An 18,795-nucleotide genomic window follows, 5' to 3' on the forward strand; every position below is an offset into this window, starting at 1 on the left:
GCTTGGCTATGCTGGCTGTTACTGCCACGGCCCGGGGGTCATTTGCTGGCAATTTCCTCTTGCGCTCAAACATCTCCGACACAGACAACTGAACCGTAGCGCTGCACACGGAAGGGCTGTTGGTTGTTGTGTTTGATGAACACTGGGAGACCTCAAGAGCACTACTCCGGAAAGTGACAGTGTCAGCGTCGTCTGATGTTTGTGAATGTTGTGAACCACGCAATGGCTGGGCTACTGCTGCTGCTGAGGCGGGTCTGGTGAACCCAAGGGAGGCAGTGTTGTTTCTGGTACCCTGTCCTGACGCGTTTGCCCAAAGAGTGGGATGTTTGGATAGCATGTGACGGCTCATGCTGGTGGTGGAGAGGTTGTTAATATTTTTCCCCCTGCTCAGGCGGGTCTTGCACACCTTGCAAATCGCCATGGTAACATCCTCAGTGCAGTCTTCAAAGAAAGCCCAGACTTTGGAGCACCTGCCTCCTTGCTGGCGATTTCTGTTTGCTCCTCTTTTGCCTCTCACTTGAACTTCCACGCTTGTGGTGCCTGAAATTGCGCGCCGCCTACCTTGTGGCACAAGGCGAACTCGTGCAGCAGTGTGTTCTTCAACAGACTCATCTGTGCTGCTGCTACGACGGCGATGTTCTCGTTCACAAACAAAATCTGGGTCTCTGTCCACATTGTCCATACCCTCCTCTTCCATTTCCTCAAACTCATCATATGTCATTGTGGGCCACCGCCGTGGAGTAGAGCTCCCCACAACAACCTCTGCGCAGCACACTCCAACGTCGTCTTCCAGATCTTGTCGGCCGACCTCCTGCAATTGCAACCCCTCCTGCCCAAATTGCTCTGGGATTTGGGTTTCCGAGTCCTCTTCGGACTCGCCTTGTATTTCAGTGCGCGGTGCATTTCCCACAGTTAACGGTTGTGAATCCAGGCACAACATTTCTGGCTGTTCCTCCATTGACCTTTGAAAGGTGGAAGTTTGTTGGGCTGGGAATAGCTCCTGCGAATACCCCATTGTGTCCTGAGGTAATTCATCGGACTGGTTATCTGGCAGTTGTGTGCGTGGTGTCGCTGCCGGTTGTGTCAGCTTTGTGCCCACTGGCTCCTTGTAACTGGCTGAGGACTCGGACCTCGTGCGTGATGTGCTGGTGCTGCTTAACCCACTGCTGGACGCTTGAGAGGTCATCCAAGTAATTATCTGGTCCTGTTCTTTTGGATTTGTGAGGGTTGTTGTCCTGGACAACATGGGCGGTATTGAGTGGGTTTTCTTGGGTGCTCCCCTGTGGCCTGTACGTGAACCGTCAGGGGAAACACCTCTTCCCTTGCCCCTCCCTCTTTCACCGGATTTCTTCCTCATTTCACTTATCCTTACAGTACACGCTGACTGGCAGCAGTACAGTGGCAGTACAGAAATGCTATACAGTACCACTATTCCCAGCAGCGACACAGAGCACAATGCTATACAGTGACGGGTGAGCGGTGTACCACTATTCCCAGCAGCGACACAGAGCACAATGCTATACAGTGACGGGTGAGCGGTGTACCACTATTCCCAGCAGTGACACAGAGCACAATGCTATACAGTGACGGGTGAGCGGTGTACCACTATTCCCAGCAGCGACACAGAGCACAATGCTATACAGTGGCGAACGAGCGGTGTACCACTATTCCCAGCAGACACAGAACAGTACACAGAATGCTATATAGTGTGGCTGAACGAGCGGTGTACCACTATTCCCAGCAGACACAGAACAGTACACAGAATGCTATATAGTGTGGCTGAACGAGCGGTGTACTACTGTTCCCAGCAGACACAGAACAGTACACAGAATGCTATATAGTGTGGCTGAACGAGCGGTGTACTACTGTTCCCAGCAGACACAGAACAGTACACAGAATGCTATATAGTGTGGCTGAACGAGCGGTGTACCACTGTTCCCAGCAGACACAGAACAGTACACAGAATGCTATATAGTGTGGCTGAACGAGCGGTGTACCACTATTCCCAGCAGACACAGAACAGTACACAGAATGCTATATAGTGTGGCTGAACGAGCGGTGTACTACTGTTCCCAGCAGACACAGAACAGTACACAGAATGCTATATAGTGTGGCTGAACGAGCGGTGTACCACTGTTCCCAGCAGACACAGAACAGTACACAGAATGCTATATAGTGTGGCTGAACGAGCGGTGTACCACTATTCCCAGCAGACACAGAACAGTACACAGAATGCTATATAGTGTGGCTGAACGAGCGGTGTACCACTATTCCCAGCAGACACAGAACAGTACACAGAATGCTATATAGTGTGGCTGAACGAGCGGTGTACTACTGTTCCCAGCAGACACAGAACAGTACACAGAATGCTATATAGTGTGGCTGAACGAGCGGTGTACTACTGTTCCCAGCAGACACAGAACAGTACACAGAATGCTATATAGTGTGGCTGAACGAGCGGTGTACCACTATTCCCAGCAGACACAGAACAGTACACAGAATGCTATATAGTGTGGCTGAACGAGCGGTGTACCACTATTCCCAGCAGACACAGAACAGTACACAGAATGCTATATAGTGTGGCTGAACGAGCGGTGTACCACTGTTCCCAGCAGACACAGAACAGTACACAGAATGCTATATAGTGTGGCTGAACGAGCGGTGTACTACTGTTCCCAGCAGACACAGAACAGTACACAGAATGCTATATAGTGTGGCTGAACGAGCGGTGTACTACTGTTCCCAGCAGACACAGAACAGTACACAGAATGCTATATAGTGTGGCTGAACGAGCGGTGTACTACTGTTCCCAGCAGACACAGAACAGTACACAGAATGCTATATAGTGTGGCTGAACGAGCGGTGTACTACTGTTCCCAGCAGACACAGAACAGTACACAGAATGCTATATAGTGTGGCTGAACGAGCGGTGTACTACTGTTCCCAGCAGACACAGAACAGTACACAGAATGCTATATAGTGTGGCTGAACGAGCGGTGTACTACTGTTCCCAGCAGACACAGAACAGTACACAGAATGCTATATAGTGTGGCTGAACGAGCGGTGTACCACTGTTCCCAGCAGACACAGAACAGTACACAGAATGCTATATAGTGTGGCTGAACGAGCGGTGTACCACTGTTCCCAGCAGACACAGAACAGTACACAGAATGCTATATAGTGTGGCTGAACGAGCGGTGTACTACTGTTCCCAGCAGACACAGAACAGTACACAGAATGCTATATAGTGTGGCTGAACGAGCGGTGTACTACTGTTCCCAGCAGACACAGAACAGTACACAGAATGCTATATAGTGTGGCTGAACGAGCGGTGTACTACTGTTCCCAGCAGACACAGAACAGTACACAGAATGCTATATAGTGTGGCTGAACGAGCGGTGTACCACTGTTCCCAGCAGACACAGAACAGTACACAGAATGCTATATAGTGTGGCTGAACGAGCGGTGTACTACTGTTCCCAGCAGACACAGAACAGTACACAGAATGCTATATAGTGTGGCTGAACGAGCGGTGTACTACTGTTCCCAGCAGACACAGAACAGTACACAGAATGCTTTATAGTGTGGCTGAACGAGCGGTGTACTACTGTTCCCAGCAGACACAGAACAGTACACAGAATGCTATATAGTGTGGCTGAACGAGCGGTGTACCACTGTTCCCAGCAGACACAGAACAGTACACAGAATGCTATATAGTGTGGCTGAACGAGCGGTGTACTACTGTTCCCAGCAGTGACACACAATGACTGGGGGGGACCCTGGCTAGCGTGGCTGGAGCGCGAACTACCCTGCCTGCCTACCCAAAGCTAAACCCACAGACAAATGGCGGAGATATGACGTGGTTCGGGTATTTATTTACCCGAACCACGTGACAGTTCGGCCAATCAGAGCGCATTCGGGTCCGAACCACGTGACCCGTTCGGCCAATCACAGCGCTAGCCGAACGTTCGGGGAACGTTCGGCCATGCGCTCTTAGTTCGGTCATATGGCCGAACGGTTTGGCCGAGCACCGTCAGGTTTTCGGCCGAACTCGAACATCACCCGAACAGGGTGATGTTCTGCAGAACCCGAACAGTGGCGAACACTGTTCGCCCAACACTAGTGTGGAGTAAGATATTTGGTGCACAGAGGAGCAATGGTCTCAAAGGTGCAAGACACACATTTGTTGTATTTAAACACCAGAGTATCAGGGTCCAAGCTGGAGTCAGTCAATTCATCAAAGCTAAGGTTATCTCGGATATCTTGAGGTGTTAGCCCTTTTAAGCGGCGGTATTTTATTTGATTCTTGACCTGGTGTTTGACAGCTGGTATTGAGAGGGAGAAGTGGATAGTGTGATGGTCTGACCAGGCAACAGGATTAATTTCGACATTGGCTATTGACAGCCCAGTATGGAATATAAGGTCCAGAGTGTGACCTTTCCTGTGAGTAGCAGAGCTGATTGATTGGAAGAAGCTCAGTTCATGTAAGGCACGCACGAGGTAGCTCTATTCCAAATTGTGAAGAGGAGTATCCACCCATGTATTGAAATCTCCAAGAACAATCCATCTGGGGTGTTCCAGTGTTAGGTTGCATAGGAGATCTACAAGTTCCTTAAGGAAGTCTGAGTATTTTTCTGGTGGGCGGAATTAAAGTGTACCTGAGGGCGGAATTAAAGTGTACCTGAGACCTTAAAGGGAACCAGAGACGAAGCACCCTCATGTATTTTACCATATATATCAGTTGGAACATTAGAGAAAACACCTACACTGCTCTCTGTTTCATCCTTCACTGCTCAGCCTGCTTCTAATCAGCCCTGATAAAATCCCCAACTGAGCATTCAGTCTGGCTTTGCTCAGGAATCATTATAGCTGAATCAATATAGCAGAGCCAGAAGGGAGCAGGCTTGGGCTTGAAAATACATCAGAAGAGACAGACTCCGCTATAATGGTTCCTGAGCAAAGCCAGACTGAATGCTCAGTCGGGGATTTTATCAAGGCTGCTAAGAAGCAAGCTGAACAGTGAAGAATGTAACAGAGAGCAGGGTAGGTGTTTCCTCTAATGTTCCCTCTGATATATATGATAAAATACATGAGGGTGCTTTGTCTCTGGTTCACTTTAAGTATCGGTGTATTTATACTTACCTTGGGCTTCCTCCAGCCCCATGAGGTGCATCGGCTCCCTCCCTGTCCTCTGTGGCTGCGCCATTGTCTTGTTATCCCCATTGGTAATCTGGCCAGTTGCGTGCATTCGTGTGCTTCGCATGTTTCAAAGGAAATAAATATGGCAGCTTCCATAGGCCTCACACCTCAGGTTCCTTTTAAAGATCTTTATCATCCTTGAAGCTATAAATAGTCTATTTCTCTGTTTATTTCTTGACTCATTCAAGCAGACGAGTCAGCCAGGTGATCAGAGAAAGGGTTTCAATTGTGCCACTCATATGTTTTTAAAGACAAGTAATCTTTGAAAGATATAGATCACACATATTATTAATACTGAATGGTTTGTCCAATGACATTTCACAGAGTTCTCCTTTAACAGTGGCATACCTGAGAAGCTCTGGGGCCTTAGGTAATCCCCACCCCCCTGAAGCACTCTATATACAATAATTGATACGGCGCACCAAAACCTGCAAAGAACAAGCACAGTGACAGAGGTTCAAGAAGGGGATGGGAAAGTTTGTTAATGATTATTGCTATTTAAAATATTCCTTGAAGTGCTTCTTACAAGAACAGAACCAACAGAGAGCTAATACTATGGTAAGGGAGGGCCCCTTAATGCCCCTCTGGCCCAAGGGCATTGTGGTGGTTGCTACCTCTGCATCCCCTATTGCTACCACACTGTCCTTTAAGTTGGCGTGTTTATCTTCTCAACAGCCTTCCCAATTGCACCAACCCGACTAGGGCTACGTCTGAAACGAACCCAATTAAAACATTTTTCTAAGCTTTGCATTTGTAGAGTTCCAAAAGAAAATACGGTCTTGTCAAAACAAAATAACAAAAACACTGGTTCACACGACAGCTGGGGGGCCCGGACTCTCTCACTGGCCCGGGCCCCCCAAACCACCATGCGATACCTAGAGGGAAGTGCGGGCAAGCACCGGAACTCTCACCACCAGGGAATTCACCCCTACTGCCTCTATACTGAATGCTGACTGCAACACACACATTTGCTCACTCCCAGCTAAAGCAATTTCCTACCTTTACTTGGTCAGCAGGCGCCTGTCAGCCAATCAAGTGCACGGTTATACACCCTTTGCCTGCCATACCAAATCTAGCAGCAGTTGCATAAATTAGGCAGCTAAAAATAACAGACAGATAACCCACCAACAAAATGGCTTCCTTCACTGCAGGACGTGTGTTCCTCTGACAAGACACAGAACATTTATATCACGCTTTTCTTCTGGAAGACTCAAAGCATTTTGTAGGCAATAGCAGTGTGAGGGAGTCTTGGCTTACAAAACAGGAAGAGCAGAGATTTGAACCCTGGTCCCCTGTATCAGAGGCAGAGCCCTTAACCAGACCACTACACAGCCACTGACAGGCTACTGAAGTGACTGAAGAAGTCAAGTTTAAAAAAAAAATCTTGATTGCTATGATACAATAAACTTCACAAACCATAAACAATATGATTAAAATATTAAAAATATGTCGGTCAATACTGTTGATGAAGATAATAGCTACAGTTTATGTATGTACAGTATGAAGCGACATTCCAGCTTTAGCCAGGAGATGGCGCCCTTCACATGGTCATCTAGTATGTTCGAGTTCTTGTGGATCCCAGTTTATCGGTAGGAGGCCACAGAGTAGAGGATCTGCAGTGCCATAGAGAAGCAGGGGAGCTGAGCAATGCTGTATGCCACGGAACGTGTTGGGGCTCTTAGAGACAGCACATAGGCTACTGTATGTAGCAGACGACACAGGAAGAAAACGAGGAAGTGGATTCTTGCGATGCTCAGGCTGGGGTTCAGCAAGGAATAGATGGCCCCCAGGAACAGGAATGGGTAGATGTTTTCCATGTCATTTCGATGTGCTCTGTAAAAAATAACAAAGAGTGTTATAGAATTAGAATGGTCTTGTTATTATTATTATTTATTAGATTTATATAGCGCCAACATATTACGCAGGCAGGGGCGTAGCAATAGGGGGTGCAGAGGTTGCGACCGCATCGGGGCCCTTGGGCCAGAGGGGCCCCGTAGGGCCCTCCCTGAACTTCAGTATTAGCTCTCTATTGATCCTGTGCTCACAATAATGACTTATGTAGATACTTTGAATAGTGGTAATCATTAACAAACTGCACCCCATCCCCTTCTTGCACCTCTGACACTGTAGTTGTCATTGGCAGGTTTTGGTGCGCCGTATTAATTCTTATGTAGAGAGTGCTTGGGGGGCCCCAATGTAAAACTTGCATCGGGGCCCACAGCTCCTAAGCTACGCCACTGTACGCAGGGCTGTATAATACATAAGATTACAGACAATGATAAGAGGGGTGACCGACAGCACAATACAGGTAATAAGCAATAAGATACAACAACACAGTACAGGCAGAGTCAGGACAATTTCCTCCAGCACCCAAGACTGAGACACCAAAGTGCCCACCCCAGCTGTCACACACTGATTGCTATTAAACTAAGAGGCTCCCCCGGCCCCTCTACCCCCAGCCCCCCCACTCCCCACCCACACACCTTAATCTCTAGTTATCTGGCTTGCAGTGACTGCTATGTATCCCCTTATTTCTCTCTGCTTCTAACACAATAGGGGAATAATAGCTGAGTGAGTCGTGCGCCCCCCTCCTACACTGCGCCCTGAGGCTGGAGCCTCTCTCGCTTCTGCTTCGGCCCGGCCCTGAGTACAGGTAATAAGCAATAGGATACAATAGGATTACAATACAGGTAGTAATACAATGCCAGATTATACACTGGAGTGGTAGTCCCAGTAATACTAGTTTACATTATTCTGGGTAGAGTGCACAATCAAGTAGTTAGGCTATGTTCAGATGGGCGTCTATGAAAATCACTTAACCTCTTGAGGACCACAGAGTTAAGCCCCTCTAAAGACCAGGCCATTTTTTTGTAAAATAGACCACTGCAGCTTTAAGTCCAAGCACACAGCACACAAGGGATCCCCCCCCCCCTTTTTTTTCCCCCAACAACAGAGCTTTCTGTTGGTGGGGTCTGATGGCTCCCCGATGTTTGTTTTCTATATATAAATATTTATTTGTTTTATTTTCAAATATTTGTCTCTATTTTTTTTATTTATTTTTTAAATCCCCTTGCCTCCTCCCGCCAGCCAATCAGCGTGATTAGCTGTCATAGGCGTCAGCCTATGACAGACGATCACGTCCCTGCCTACAGAGGGGACAGCCGTGTCACACGGCTGTTCCCAGTACAGTGCTGCCGCGATAACCGCTGGGAGACTTATCAAGCAGGAGATGCGCTTGCAGCGTGCGCGCGATTTCCTGCAAAAGCAAGCCCCAGGACTTTACGCCGATCGGCGTTAGGCGGTCCTGGGGCTGCCGCCGCTACCACGCCCATTGGTGTGACACGGCCGGTGTTGTGTCTGATTACGCTGCCTGTGGATTTGTGCTGCCCCGCATGCGCAGTAGGAGACTGTGTGGCCACATTTCCTATAGAATGATGCTGCTGGAGATAAAATACTAAATATCTCCGCTCCCACACCTCTTACACTCCCCAAATTTTCAGGGTAGGGAGGGGACCCCGCGAACGACCTCTATGCTAAATTGCAGCCCCCGAGACCTGCTGGTTCCTGAGATAGGTTTCTGTAATCTATCTCTTGAACCAGTGGGTCTCGGGGCCTGCAATTTGGCATAGAGATAGTTCGGGGGGTCCCATCCCTACCCTGAAAATTTGGGGAGTGTAAGAGGTGTGGAAGCGGAGATATTTAGTATTTTATCTCCAGCAGCATCATTAACTTCACACTGAGCATGCGTGCTACTCAGTGTGGAAGGGAGCTTCAGGGCAGCGCAATCAGACATTACACCCGCAATAGGTTAAAGGGAACCCAAAGTGAGAAGTATATAGTGGGTGACATATTTATTTCCTTTTAAACAGTACTAGCTGCCTGGCTTCCCCCTGATCTCTTTGGCTGCAATAGTGTCTGAATCCCACACCTAAAACAAGCATGCTGCTAATTAGGTCAGACTTGGGTCAGAGCACCTGATCTGCATCTGCATTGATGGGAATAAAGTTTAGAGTGGGTTAAACACATTTTTCAGTAGTAAAATAAATATATTTACACAGATCTGTGCATGAGTCCTCCTGAAAGAGGGACAAATGAGGGTGAAAGAGCCGGGAAAAAAGGTGCCTGTGGCAAGTGGATGGATGCTGTCATAAGTCCACTTTTTCCCTGCTTCAACCAGGGGTCCCCTCCATTACCTTACACTTGCTTCTCCCCGGGTGCAGCTTCTGTACAGCGATGTGGTGGCGCATAGCGCACCCACATTTTCTGTGCTGTTTTTGCTTGTTTTGTTTAAGGAGTATGTCCCACAGATTCTGGAAACCAAACTGGCATCAGAGTATCCACCTTGCCAGTGAAGCAGGCCCAATTGTCATCCCATAGTGCAGGTGGCGGGAAGGAACAGGATGATGCCACCATATTTATTTACTGGGCAGGAAGACCCTGGGAAGATAGGAAGGTAAAAAAAAAAATCCTGCCCATTTACTTTAACCACTTCACCACTGAGGGGTTTTTCCCCTTGAGCACCAGAGCAATTTTCACCTTTCAGTGCTCTTTCCATTCATTCGCCAATAACTTTATCACTACTCATCACAACAAAATGATGTATATCTTGTTATTTCCACCACCAATTAGGCTTTCTTTGGGTGGTACATTATGCTAAGAACTATTTTATTCTAAATGCATTTTAATGAGAATAACAACAAAAATAAAAAAAATCATCATGAAGGGGGCTGGAGGAAGCCCCAGGTATGTATACAGTGGGATGTGAAAGTTTGGGCAACCTTGCTAATCGTCATGATTTTCCTGTATAAATCGTTGGTTGTTACGAAAGTGTCAGTTATTAAATATATCATATAGGATATCAGAAGTGAAATGGGGTTTATTGGATTTACAGAAAGTGTGCACTAATTGTTTAAACAAAATTAGGCAGGTGTATAAATTTGGGCACCACAAAAAGAAATGAAATCAATATTTAGTAGATCCTCCTTTTGCAGAAATTACAGCCTCTAAATGCTTCCTGTAGGTTCCATTGAGAGTCTGGATTCTGGTTGAAGGTATTTTGGACCATTCCTCTTTACTAAACATCTCTAGTTCAATCAGGTTTGATGGCTTCTGAGCATGGACAGCTCTCTTTAACTCACACCACAGATTTTAGATTACAGGATCTTCTCAAAAAATTAGCATATTGTGATAACGTTCATTATTTTCTGTAATGTACTGATATACATTAGACTTTCATATATTTTAGATTCAAATACACACATCTGAAGCAGTTCAAGCCTTTTATTATTTTAATATTGATGATTTTGGCATACAGCTCATAAAAACCCACATTTCCTATCTCAAAAAATTAGCATATTTCATCCGCCCAATAAAAGAAAAGTGTTTTTAAAACAAAAAAAGTCAACCTTCAAATAATTATGTTCAGTTATGCACTCAATACTTGGTCGGGAATCCTTTTGCAGAAATGACTGCTTCAATGCGGCGTGGCATGGAGGCAATCAGCCTGTGGCACTGCTCAGGTGTTATGGAGGCCCAGGATGCTTTGATAGCGGCCTTAAGCTCATCCAGAGTGTTAGGTCTTGCGTCTCACAACTTTCTCTTCACAATTTTCCACAGATTCTCTATGGGGTTCAGGTCAGGAGAGTTGGCAGGCCAATTGAATACAGTAATACCATGGTCAGTAAACCATTCACCAGTGGTTTTGACACTGTGAGCAGGTGCCAGGTCATGCTGAAAAATAAAATCTTCATCTCCATAAAGCTTTTCAGCAGATGGAAGCATGAAGTGCTCCAAAATCTTCTGATAGCTAGCTGCATTGACCCTGCCCTTGATAAAATACAGTGGACCAACACCAGCAGCTGACATAGCACCCCATACCATCACTGACTGTGGGTACTTGACACTGGACTTAAGGCATTTTGGCATTTCCCTCTCCCCAGTCTTCCTCCAGACTCTGGCACCTTGATTTCCGAATGACATGTAAAAGTTGCTTTCATCTAAAAAAAAGTACTTTGGACCACTGAGCAACAGTCCAGTGCTGCTTCTCTGTAGCCCAGGTCAGGCGCTTCTGCTGCAGTTTCTGGTTCAAAAGTGGGTTGATGCTTCCATCTGCTGAAAAGCTTTATGGAGATGAAGATTTCATTTTTCAGCACGACCTGGCACCTGCTCACAGTGCCAAAACCACTGGTAAATGGTTTACTGACTATGGTATTACTGTGCTCAATTGGCCTGCCAACTCTCCTGACCTGAACCCCATAGAGAATCTGTGGGATATTGTGAAGAGAAAGTTGAGAGACGCAAGACCCAACACTCTGGATGAGCTTAAGGCAGCTATCGAAGCATCCTGGGCCTCCATAACACCTGAGCAGTGCCACAGGCTGATTGCCTCCATGCCACGCCGCATTGAAGCAGTCATTACTGCAAAAGGATTCCCAACCAAGTATTGAGTGCATAACTGAACATAATTATTTGAAGGTTGACTTTTTTTGTTTTAAAAACACTTTTCTTTTATTGGTCGGATAAAATATGCTAATTTTGTGAGATAGGAAATTTGGGTTTTCATGAGCTGTATGCCAAAATCATCAATATTAAAACAATAAAAGGCTTGAACTACTTCAGTTGTGTGTATTTGAATCTAAAATATATGAAAGTCTAATGTTTATCAGTGCATTACAGAAAATAATGAACGTTATCACAATATGCTAATTTTTTTAGAAGATCCTGTATATTCAGGTCTGGGGACTGAGATGGCCATTCCAGAATGTTCAGAAATGGTATGGAGATAGTGTAAACCCCTCTTGATGCGATCTGGTCCCTATATCCTGGACCAGGCTGCTCCCAAAAAGTCACTAAAAAGTATTTTCTTCATTCCAGAATGTTGTACTTGTTCCTCCGCATGAGGGCCTTAGTGGATTTTGAGCAGTGTTTAGGGTCGTTGTCTTGTTGAAAGATCCAGCCCCGGTGCAGCTTCAGCTTTGTCACTGATTCCTGGAAATTGGTCTCCAGAATCTGCTGGTACTGAGTGAAATCCATGTGTCCCTCAACTTTGACAAGATTCCCAGTCCCTGCACTGGCCACACAGCCCCACGGCATGATGGAATCACCACCATATTTTACTGTAGGTAGCAGGTGTTTTTCTTGGAATGCTGTGTTGTTTTTCCTGCATGCATAATGCCCCTTGTTATGCTCAAATAACTAAATTTTAGTTTCAGCAGTCCACAGCATCTTATTCCAAAATGAAGCTGGTTTGTCCAAATGTGCTTTCGCATACCTCAAGCTGCTCGGTTTGTGCTGTGGGTGGAGAAAAGGTTTCCTCTGCATCACTCTCACATACAGCATCTCCTTGTGTAAAGTGCACAGAATGGTTGAACGATGCACAGCGATTCCATCTACAGCAAGATGATGATGTAGGTCTTTGGTGCTGGTCTGTGGGTCGACTCTGACTGTTCTCGCCATTCGTTGCTTCTGTCTATCCGAGATTTTTCTTGGTTTGCCACTTCGAGCCTTAACTTGAACTGGGCATGTGGTCTTCCATTTCCTCAATATGTTCCTAACTGTGGAAACAGACAGCTGAAATCTCTGAGACAGCTTTCTGTATCCTTCCCCTAAACCATGATGGTGAACAATCTTTCTCTTCAGGTCATTTGAGAGTTGTTTTTAAACCCTCATATTGCTACTCTTCAGAGAAAAATAAAAGAGGAGGGAAACTTACAATTGACCCCCATTAAATACTCTCTCACAAATGGATTCACCTGTGTATGTAGGTCAGGGATCACTGAGCTTACCAAGCCAATTTGAGTTCCAATAATTAGTTCTAAAGGTTTTGGAATCAATAAAATGACAACAGTGCCCAGATTTATGTACTTTTTTTTATTTTTTTTAAACAATTACTGCACACTTTCTGTAAATCCAATAAACTTAATTTCACTTCTCAAATATATCACTGTGTGTGTCTCCTATATGATATATTTAACTGAAATTTTTTATCTTAACAACCAACGATTTATACAGGAAAATCATGACGATTAACAAGGTTGCCCAAACTTTCGCACCCCACTGTATATATTTTATTTTTTATTACAGGTACATTTTAAGGACAAGAGACTTCTGGGTAAAAAAACGGGGCTCATTGACGTCATGGCGCACAGACCCATCTCTCTCGCCATTCGTGACGCTCAGTGATCACAGGGTCAGGCTCCTGAGTGGCTCACGACAGCAGGGTGAGTGGGCTGCATCGGCGGGAGAGCGCGGGAGCGTGTAGTGGAGTAATTGAAATCTAGGCTCTGGCAGGGATAACAGGTCCCAAACAGGGCATATATCTCAATTAGCCCAGTTTGGAAGTAGTTAAACTAACACACAGTGGAGGAGTGGTGTATTGTATTAAGGGAAAAACAAGTTCCCCAGAACTCTACTTTAGCCCCCCCCCCCCCCAAAGCAATCTATTTTGCCATGTTAAGTAACCGCCTGCAGCCAGAATGATGGGGTGCAAGTTCTCATTTCCTGGGCATTAAACGCACACAAAATGATGCAGCATAAGCAGCTGAAATCACTGAACTTTGAGGAATTTCAGCTATTTTGCTATTAGCTGTGTCTTTGTGAAATTGATGTATATTTAAAGGGTTCTTTTATTCAGTTTAGCTGTTTGTATAAACACCAGTGACAGTATGTTATTATAGGCTTTGATGTAAAATGAAGCCACAACTCCATTCATGGTTCAGGCAAGAGCAGGAGCCTAGCAATAGCTATAGTTACATAGTTACATAGTTATTTGGGTTGAAAAAAGACATATAGTAGCAGTCTACTCTGTAGTTAATATTCTACAAATAGCAGCAGGCTTGGACTGGGCCACCAGGAACACAGGGATATTCCTGGTAGGCCTAGCCCCTTTAACTTTAAATGGGCCCTCCCAGGCCCTGCACCGAGCAGCAGGAGAGGATGGGGTAGCAGCACAGGATAGGGGGGCTTGGGTACACAGTGGCGGGGAGGGGCCCAATGCCCCCCTCTCCCTCCCCTGGGGCCCCCCTATCGGCACTCCCCCCTCCAGAATTTTGCACAATGGCAGTGGCCGGGCAGGGAACTACTTACTTCTCCTACGTTCCCGGTGACGGGGATCTGCGTCACTTGTCATCCGTCTCCAATGCCTGTCGCTGTACGTCCTGATTAGCGGAATTACAGTGAGCGGCATTGGAGACGCAAGATATGTGACACACAGAGACTCTGCGGCAGAACACCGGCGTCTGGATCCAGGAGGAGGTGAGTCGTTCTCCGCCCACTGCCACCAGCCCACCACTGCACTAAAAACTGGAGGGGAGGCCACAGAAGGAGGGGGAGGGCCGAGGTGGGGGAAGGGGAGACCTAAAAATACTTATTTTGTGTATTTTTGGGTCTGCTCATGACCTATCATGGTCATGCCCATGTTCCAGTGCATGGCCACTCCCATTTTTTGCTGCGGCACCGCATGTAGCCATCTCCCTGTTATAGACTGAGCTCACAATCTATTCCCTACCATAGTCTAATGTCCTACCAAATTAATTATATCTGCACAAAATGTCTAGTCTACATGTGTATATGAGCCCAAATTGGGAGGGAGGGGGGGGGGAGTGGGCCCCAGGGTGAAACTTTCCTGGTGGGCCCTTAGTGTCCCAGTCCAACCCTGAATAGAAGCAGTTTTGGCTTTGTGTTTAGTGTTAAGCACTAGGAGGGTGAATTAGTGTTAGCATTAGGTGGTGGTGGGAGGGGGTGGGGTTAGTTAGCCACTAGAAGGGGAGGGTTCGTGTGAGAATGGGTGCCCCGTGTAAAGTAAAATATCAGTAATTTAAATGACCAATATTTTTACTAGCAGCACCATCACCTAGCAACACTCTGCTCAACCGCCCGGTCTTTTGTCCTCCTCAAAGCATATGGCTGAGCTGACACAATGGAGAAGACTAGCAGGGCTGGATGGAGAAGTCAGACTTACCGCCACCATGTGGCTGCTCTCAGCTGAGTCAGTGCTGGGCCGAAATTACGCATTAGCGTAATTACGCATCGTAATTCACTACAAATGCACCGTAAGCGTTACGTGTAAGGTTACGGTATTACGCGTAATTAATTACGCGTAGACCGTAGGGTTACGGTTTACGCGTAACAAATTACGCGTAAGACAGTAAACCCCCATTGAAATTACACAGTCTGCCGTAATCGCGTAATATTACGCTCCCGTATAATATAAAAAAGCCGCCGACTTTAAGGGTTAATAGCAAAGCCCCCTTAAGTGCTAAGAGCCTCAAATTTGGAGAATATATTAAGGAGATCAGAAGGAATAAGAGGAAAAAAATTTTTTTCAAAAAGACCTTATAGTTTTTGAGAAAATCGATGTTAAAGTTTCAAAGGAAAAATATATACATTTAAAAACCCGCCAACTTTAACGGTTAATAGCAAAGCCTGCTTAAAATTTAGGAACACCAAATTCACAGGGTATATTAAGGGGATCAGTGGGAATAAGAGGAAAAAATTTTTTTACAAAAAGACCTTATAGTTTTTGAGAAAATCGATTTTTAAGTTTCAAGGGCGAAAATGTCTTTTAAATGCGGAAAATGTCAGTTTTTTTTGCACAGGTAACAATAGTGTTTTATTTTCATAGATTCCCCCAAGTGGGAAGAGTTTTACTTACTTCGTTCTGAGTGTGGGAAATATTTAAAAAAAACAACGTGGGGTCCCCCCTCCCAGACCTCTTTAACCCCTTGTCCCCCATGCAGACTGGGATAGCCAGAATGCGGAGCACCGGCCGCGTGGGGCTCCGCACCCTGACTATACCAGCCCGCATGGTCCATGGATTGGGGGGTCTCGGAAGGGGAGGGGCAGCCAAGCTTTCCCCTCCCCCTCCGAGCCCTTGTCCAATCCAAGGACAAGGGGCTCTTCTCCACCTCCGATGGGCGGTGGAGGTGGAGGCCGCGATTTCCTGGGGAGGGGTTCATGGTGGCATCTGGGAGTCCCCTTTGAAAAGGGGTCCCCCAGATGCCCAACCCCCTCCCAGGAGAAATGAGTATAGAGGTACTTGTACCCCTTACCCATTTCCTTTAAGAGTTAAAAGTAAATAAACACACAAACACATAGAAAAAGTATTTTAATTGAACAAAAAACATAACCACGAAAAAAGTCCTTTAATATTCTTAATTAACCATTAATACTTACCTGTCCCTTTAAAAGCCAGTTCCCACGCAATATCCTCGGAAATATACTAATCAGTTACAATGTAACAAAGTTATTACAATGTAACAACTTTGTTACATTGTAACTACGCCGCACCCGACGTCACTCACCGCCGCCGCCGCGTCTGTGCTGCAGGACCCGACAGAGCTCTGAGCTATAGCTCAGAGCTCTCTAAGCATCTTTGTATTTGGGCTCCAAGGAGCCCCATTGGTCCTTAGCGGACCAATGGGGTTCCTTCTGATTTGAAGGAACCCCATTGGTCTGCTAAGGACCAATGGGGCTCCTTGGAGCCCAAATACAAAGATGCTTTCGAGAGCTCTGAGCTAATATAGCTCAGAGCTCTGTCGGGTGAAGGGACGCTAAGTCCCCGCCGGCTCCGCTGCCCTCCCCGCCTCTCCCACATGTCACCTATATACATGCTGGCACCCATGGGTGCCAGCATGTATATGAGTGACAGGTGTGGGCGGAGTGGACGGCGGGAGCCGGGGGACTAGCGTGTATGCGGCGGCCGGCGGGTGAGCGGCGAGTGACGTCGGGTGCGGTGGTGTTACAAAGTAACAAAGTTGTTACATTGTAATAACTTTGTTACATTGTAACTGATTAGTATATTTCCGAGGATATTGCGTGGGAACTGGCTTTTAAAGGGACAGGTAAGTATTAATGGTTAATTAAGAATATTAAAGGACTTTTTTCGTGGTTATGTTTTTTGTTCAATTAAAATACTTTTTCTATGTGTTTGTGTGTTTATTTACTTTTAACTCTTAAAGGAAATGGGTAAGAGGTACAAGTACCTCTATACTCATTTCTCCTGGGAGGGGGGTGGGCATCTGGGGGACCCCTTTTTAAAGGGGACTCCCAGATGCCACCATGAACCCCTCCCCAGGAAATCGCGGCCTCCACCTCCACCGCCCATCGGAGGTGGAGAAGAGCCCCTTGTCCTTGGATTGGACAAGGGCTCGGAGGGGGAGGGGAAAGCTTGGCTGCCCCTCCCCTTCCGAGACCCCCCAATCCATGGACCATGCGGGCTGGTATAGTCAGGGTGCGGAGCCCCACGCGGCCGGTGCTCCGCATTCTGGCTATCCCAGTCTGCATGGGGGACAAGGGGTTAAAGAGGTCTGGGAGGGGGGACCCCACGTCGTTTTTTTTAAATATTTCCCACACTCAGAACGAAGTAAGTAAAACTCTTCCCACTTGGGGGAATCTATGAAAATAAAACACTATTGTTACCTGTGCAAAAAAAACTGACATTTTCCGCATTTAAAAGACATTTTCGCCCTTGAAACTTAAAAATCGATTTTCTCAAAAACTATAAGGTCTTTTTGAAAAAAAAATTTTTCCTCTTATTCCCACTGATCCCCTTAATATACCCTGTGAATTTGGTGTTCCTAAATTTTAAGCAGGCTTTGCTATTAACCGTTAAAGTCGGCGGGTTTTTAAATGTATATATTTTTCCTTTGAAACTTTAACATCGATTTTCTCAAAAACTATAAGGTCTTTTTGAAAAAAAAAAATTTCCTCTTATTCCTTCTGATCTCCTTAATATATTCTCCAAATTTGAGGCTCTTAGCACTTAAGGGGGCTTTGCTATTAACCCTTAAAGTCGGCGGCTACCTAACATTGATCCATGCGTCAACTTTTCCGCTTGGCATGACCTTACGCATTAATTGCTAGTAGGATTCTACGCGTAAGCCTATAACGTAATAACCTGAATTACGGTATACTTACGCGTAATTGCGTAAGTGCTATGCGTAATTATAGACATGTACCGAAATTGAATGTCTATGCCGTAAGCGTAATTTCGTAATGCGTAATAGCGTAAAATTACGCGTAATGATCCGTAAGCCTAGCTTTCTCCATTACGACCAGCACTGAGCTGAGTATTGCATATACAAGCAATCTTCCCGGTTCACACATCCCACACACCAACTTGTGCTCATGTTTACAGCAATCAGTCCTGCACAAACACACACCTGGAAATTGTGCAGGGCCAATCAATATTTATGAATATGTCCAGTCATTAAACAACCAAGAAAATTATTATTCCATGATGGGCAGGCAGAAGAATTGACTCCAAACCAACAGACAATCCAATGATTCTAATTCACTGGTCAGGATTGAGTACTGCATCGTCCTTACTGCCAGGCCCGGATTTACCTCACAGGAGCCTATAGGCACAGATGTCCTGGCACCCTAGACTACTCCCTCCGTGAACCTTCAACCCACACTGAACCCCCCCCCCCCCAAGTATTAGGTAACTAGAGGAACCTCAATATTAGAGTAGCTAGAAGTGCCCCTGACTGAAGGGAGATCTTGTCAATAGAATGATGAGAGCTGGGTGAGTAACCTCTCATTTACACTCTCATCAGGACTCTGCACAGGGAAGGAGGGAGAGAGGCACTCAGGGTG

General features: G+C 46.1%; 1 protein-coding gene across 1 annotated transcript in view; it reads right to left on the reverse strand.

The window, feature by feature from the left end:
- Nucleotides 1-5,103: 5,103 nt before the first annotated feature.
- Nucleotides 5,104-18,795, reverse strand: part of PTGES (prostaglandin E synthase) — a 123,165-nt gene continuing 109,473 nt past the window's right edge. Inside the window, exon 3 of the mRNA XM_068249803.1 lies at nucleotides 5,104-7,032. Coding sequence (XP_068105904.1) covers nucleotides 6,783-7,032 — 250 coding nt within the window. The 3' untranslated portion in view covers nucleotides 5,104-6,782. The remainder of the gene's footprint in view (nucleotides 7,033-18,795) is intronic.

The sequence above is a fragment of the Hyperolius riggenbachi genome, chromosome 8, assembly GCF_040937935.1.
Source record: "Hyperolius riggenbachi isolate aHypRig1 chromosome 8, aHypRig1.pri, whole genome shotgun sequence".
Lineage (NCBI taxonomy): Eukaryota > Metazoa > Chordata > Amphibia > Anura > Hyperoliidae > Hyperolius > Hyperolius riggenbachi.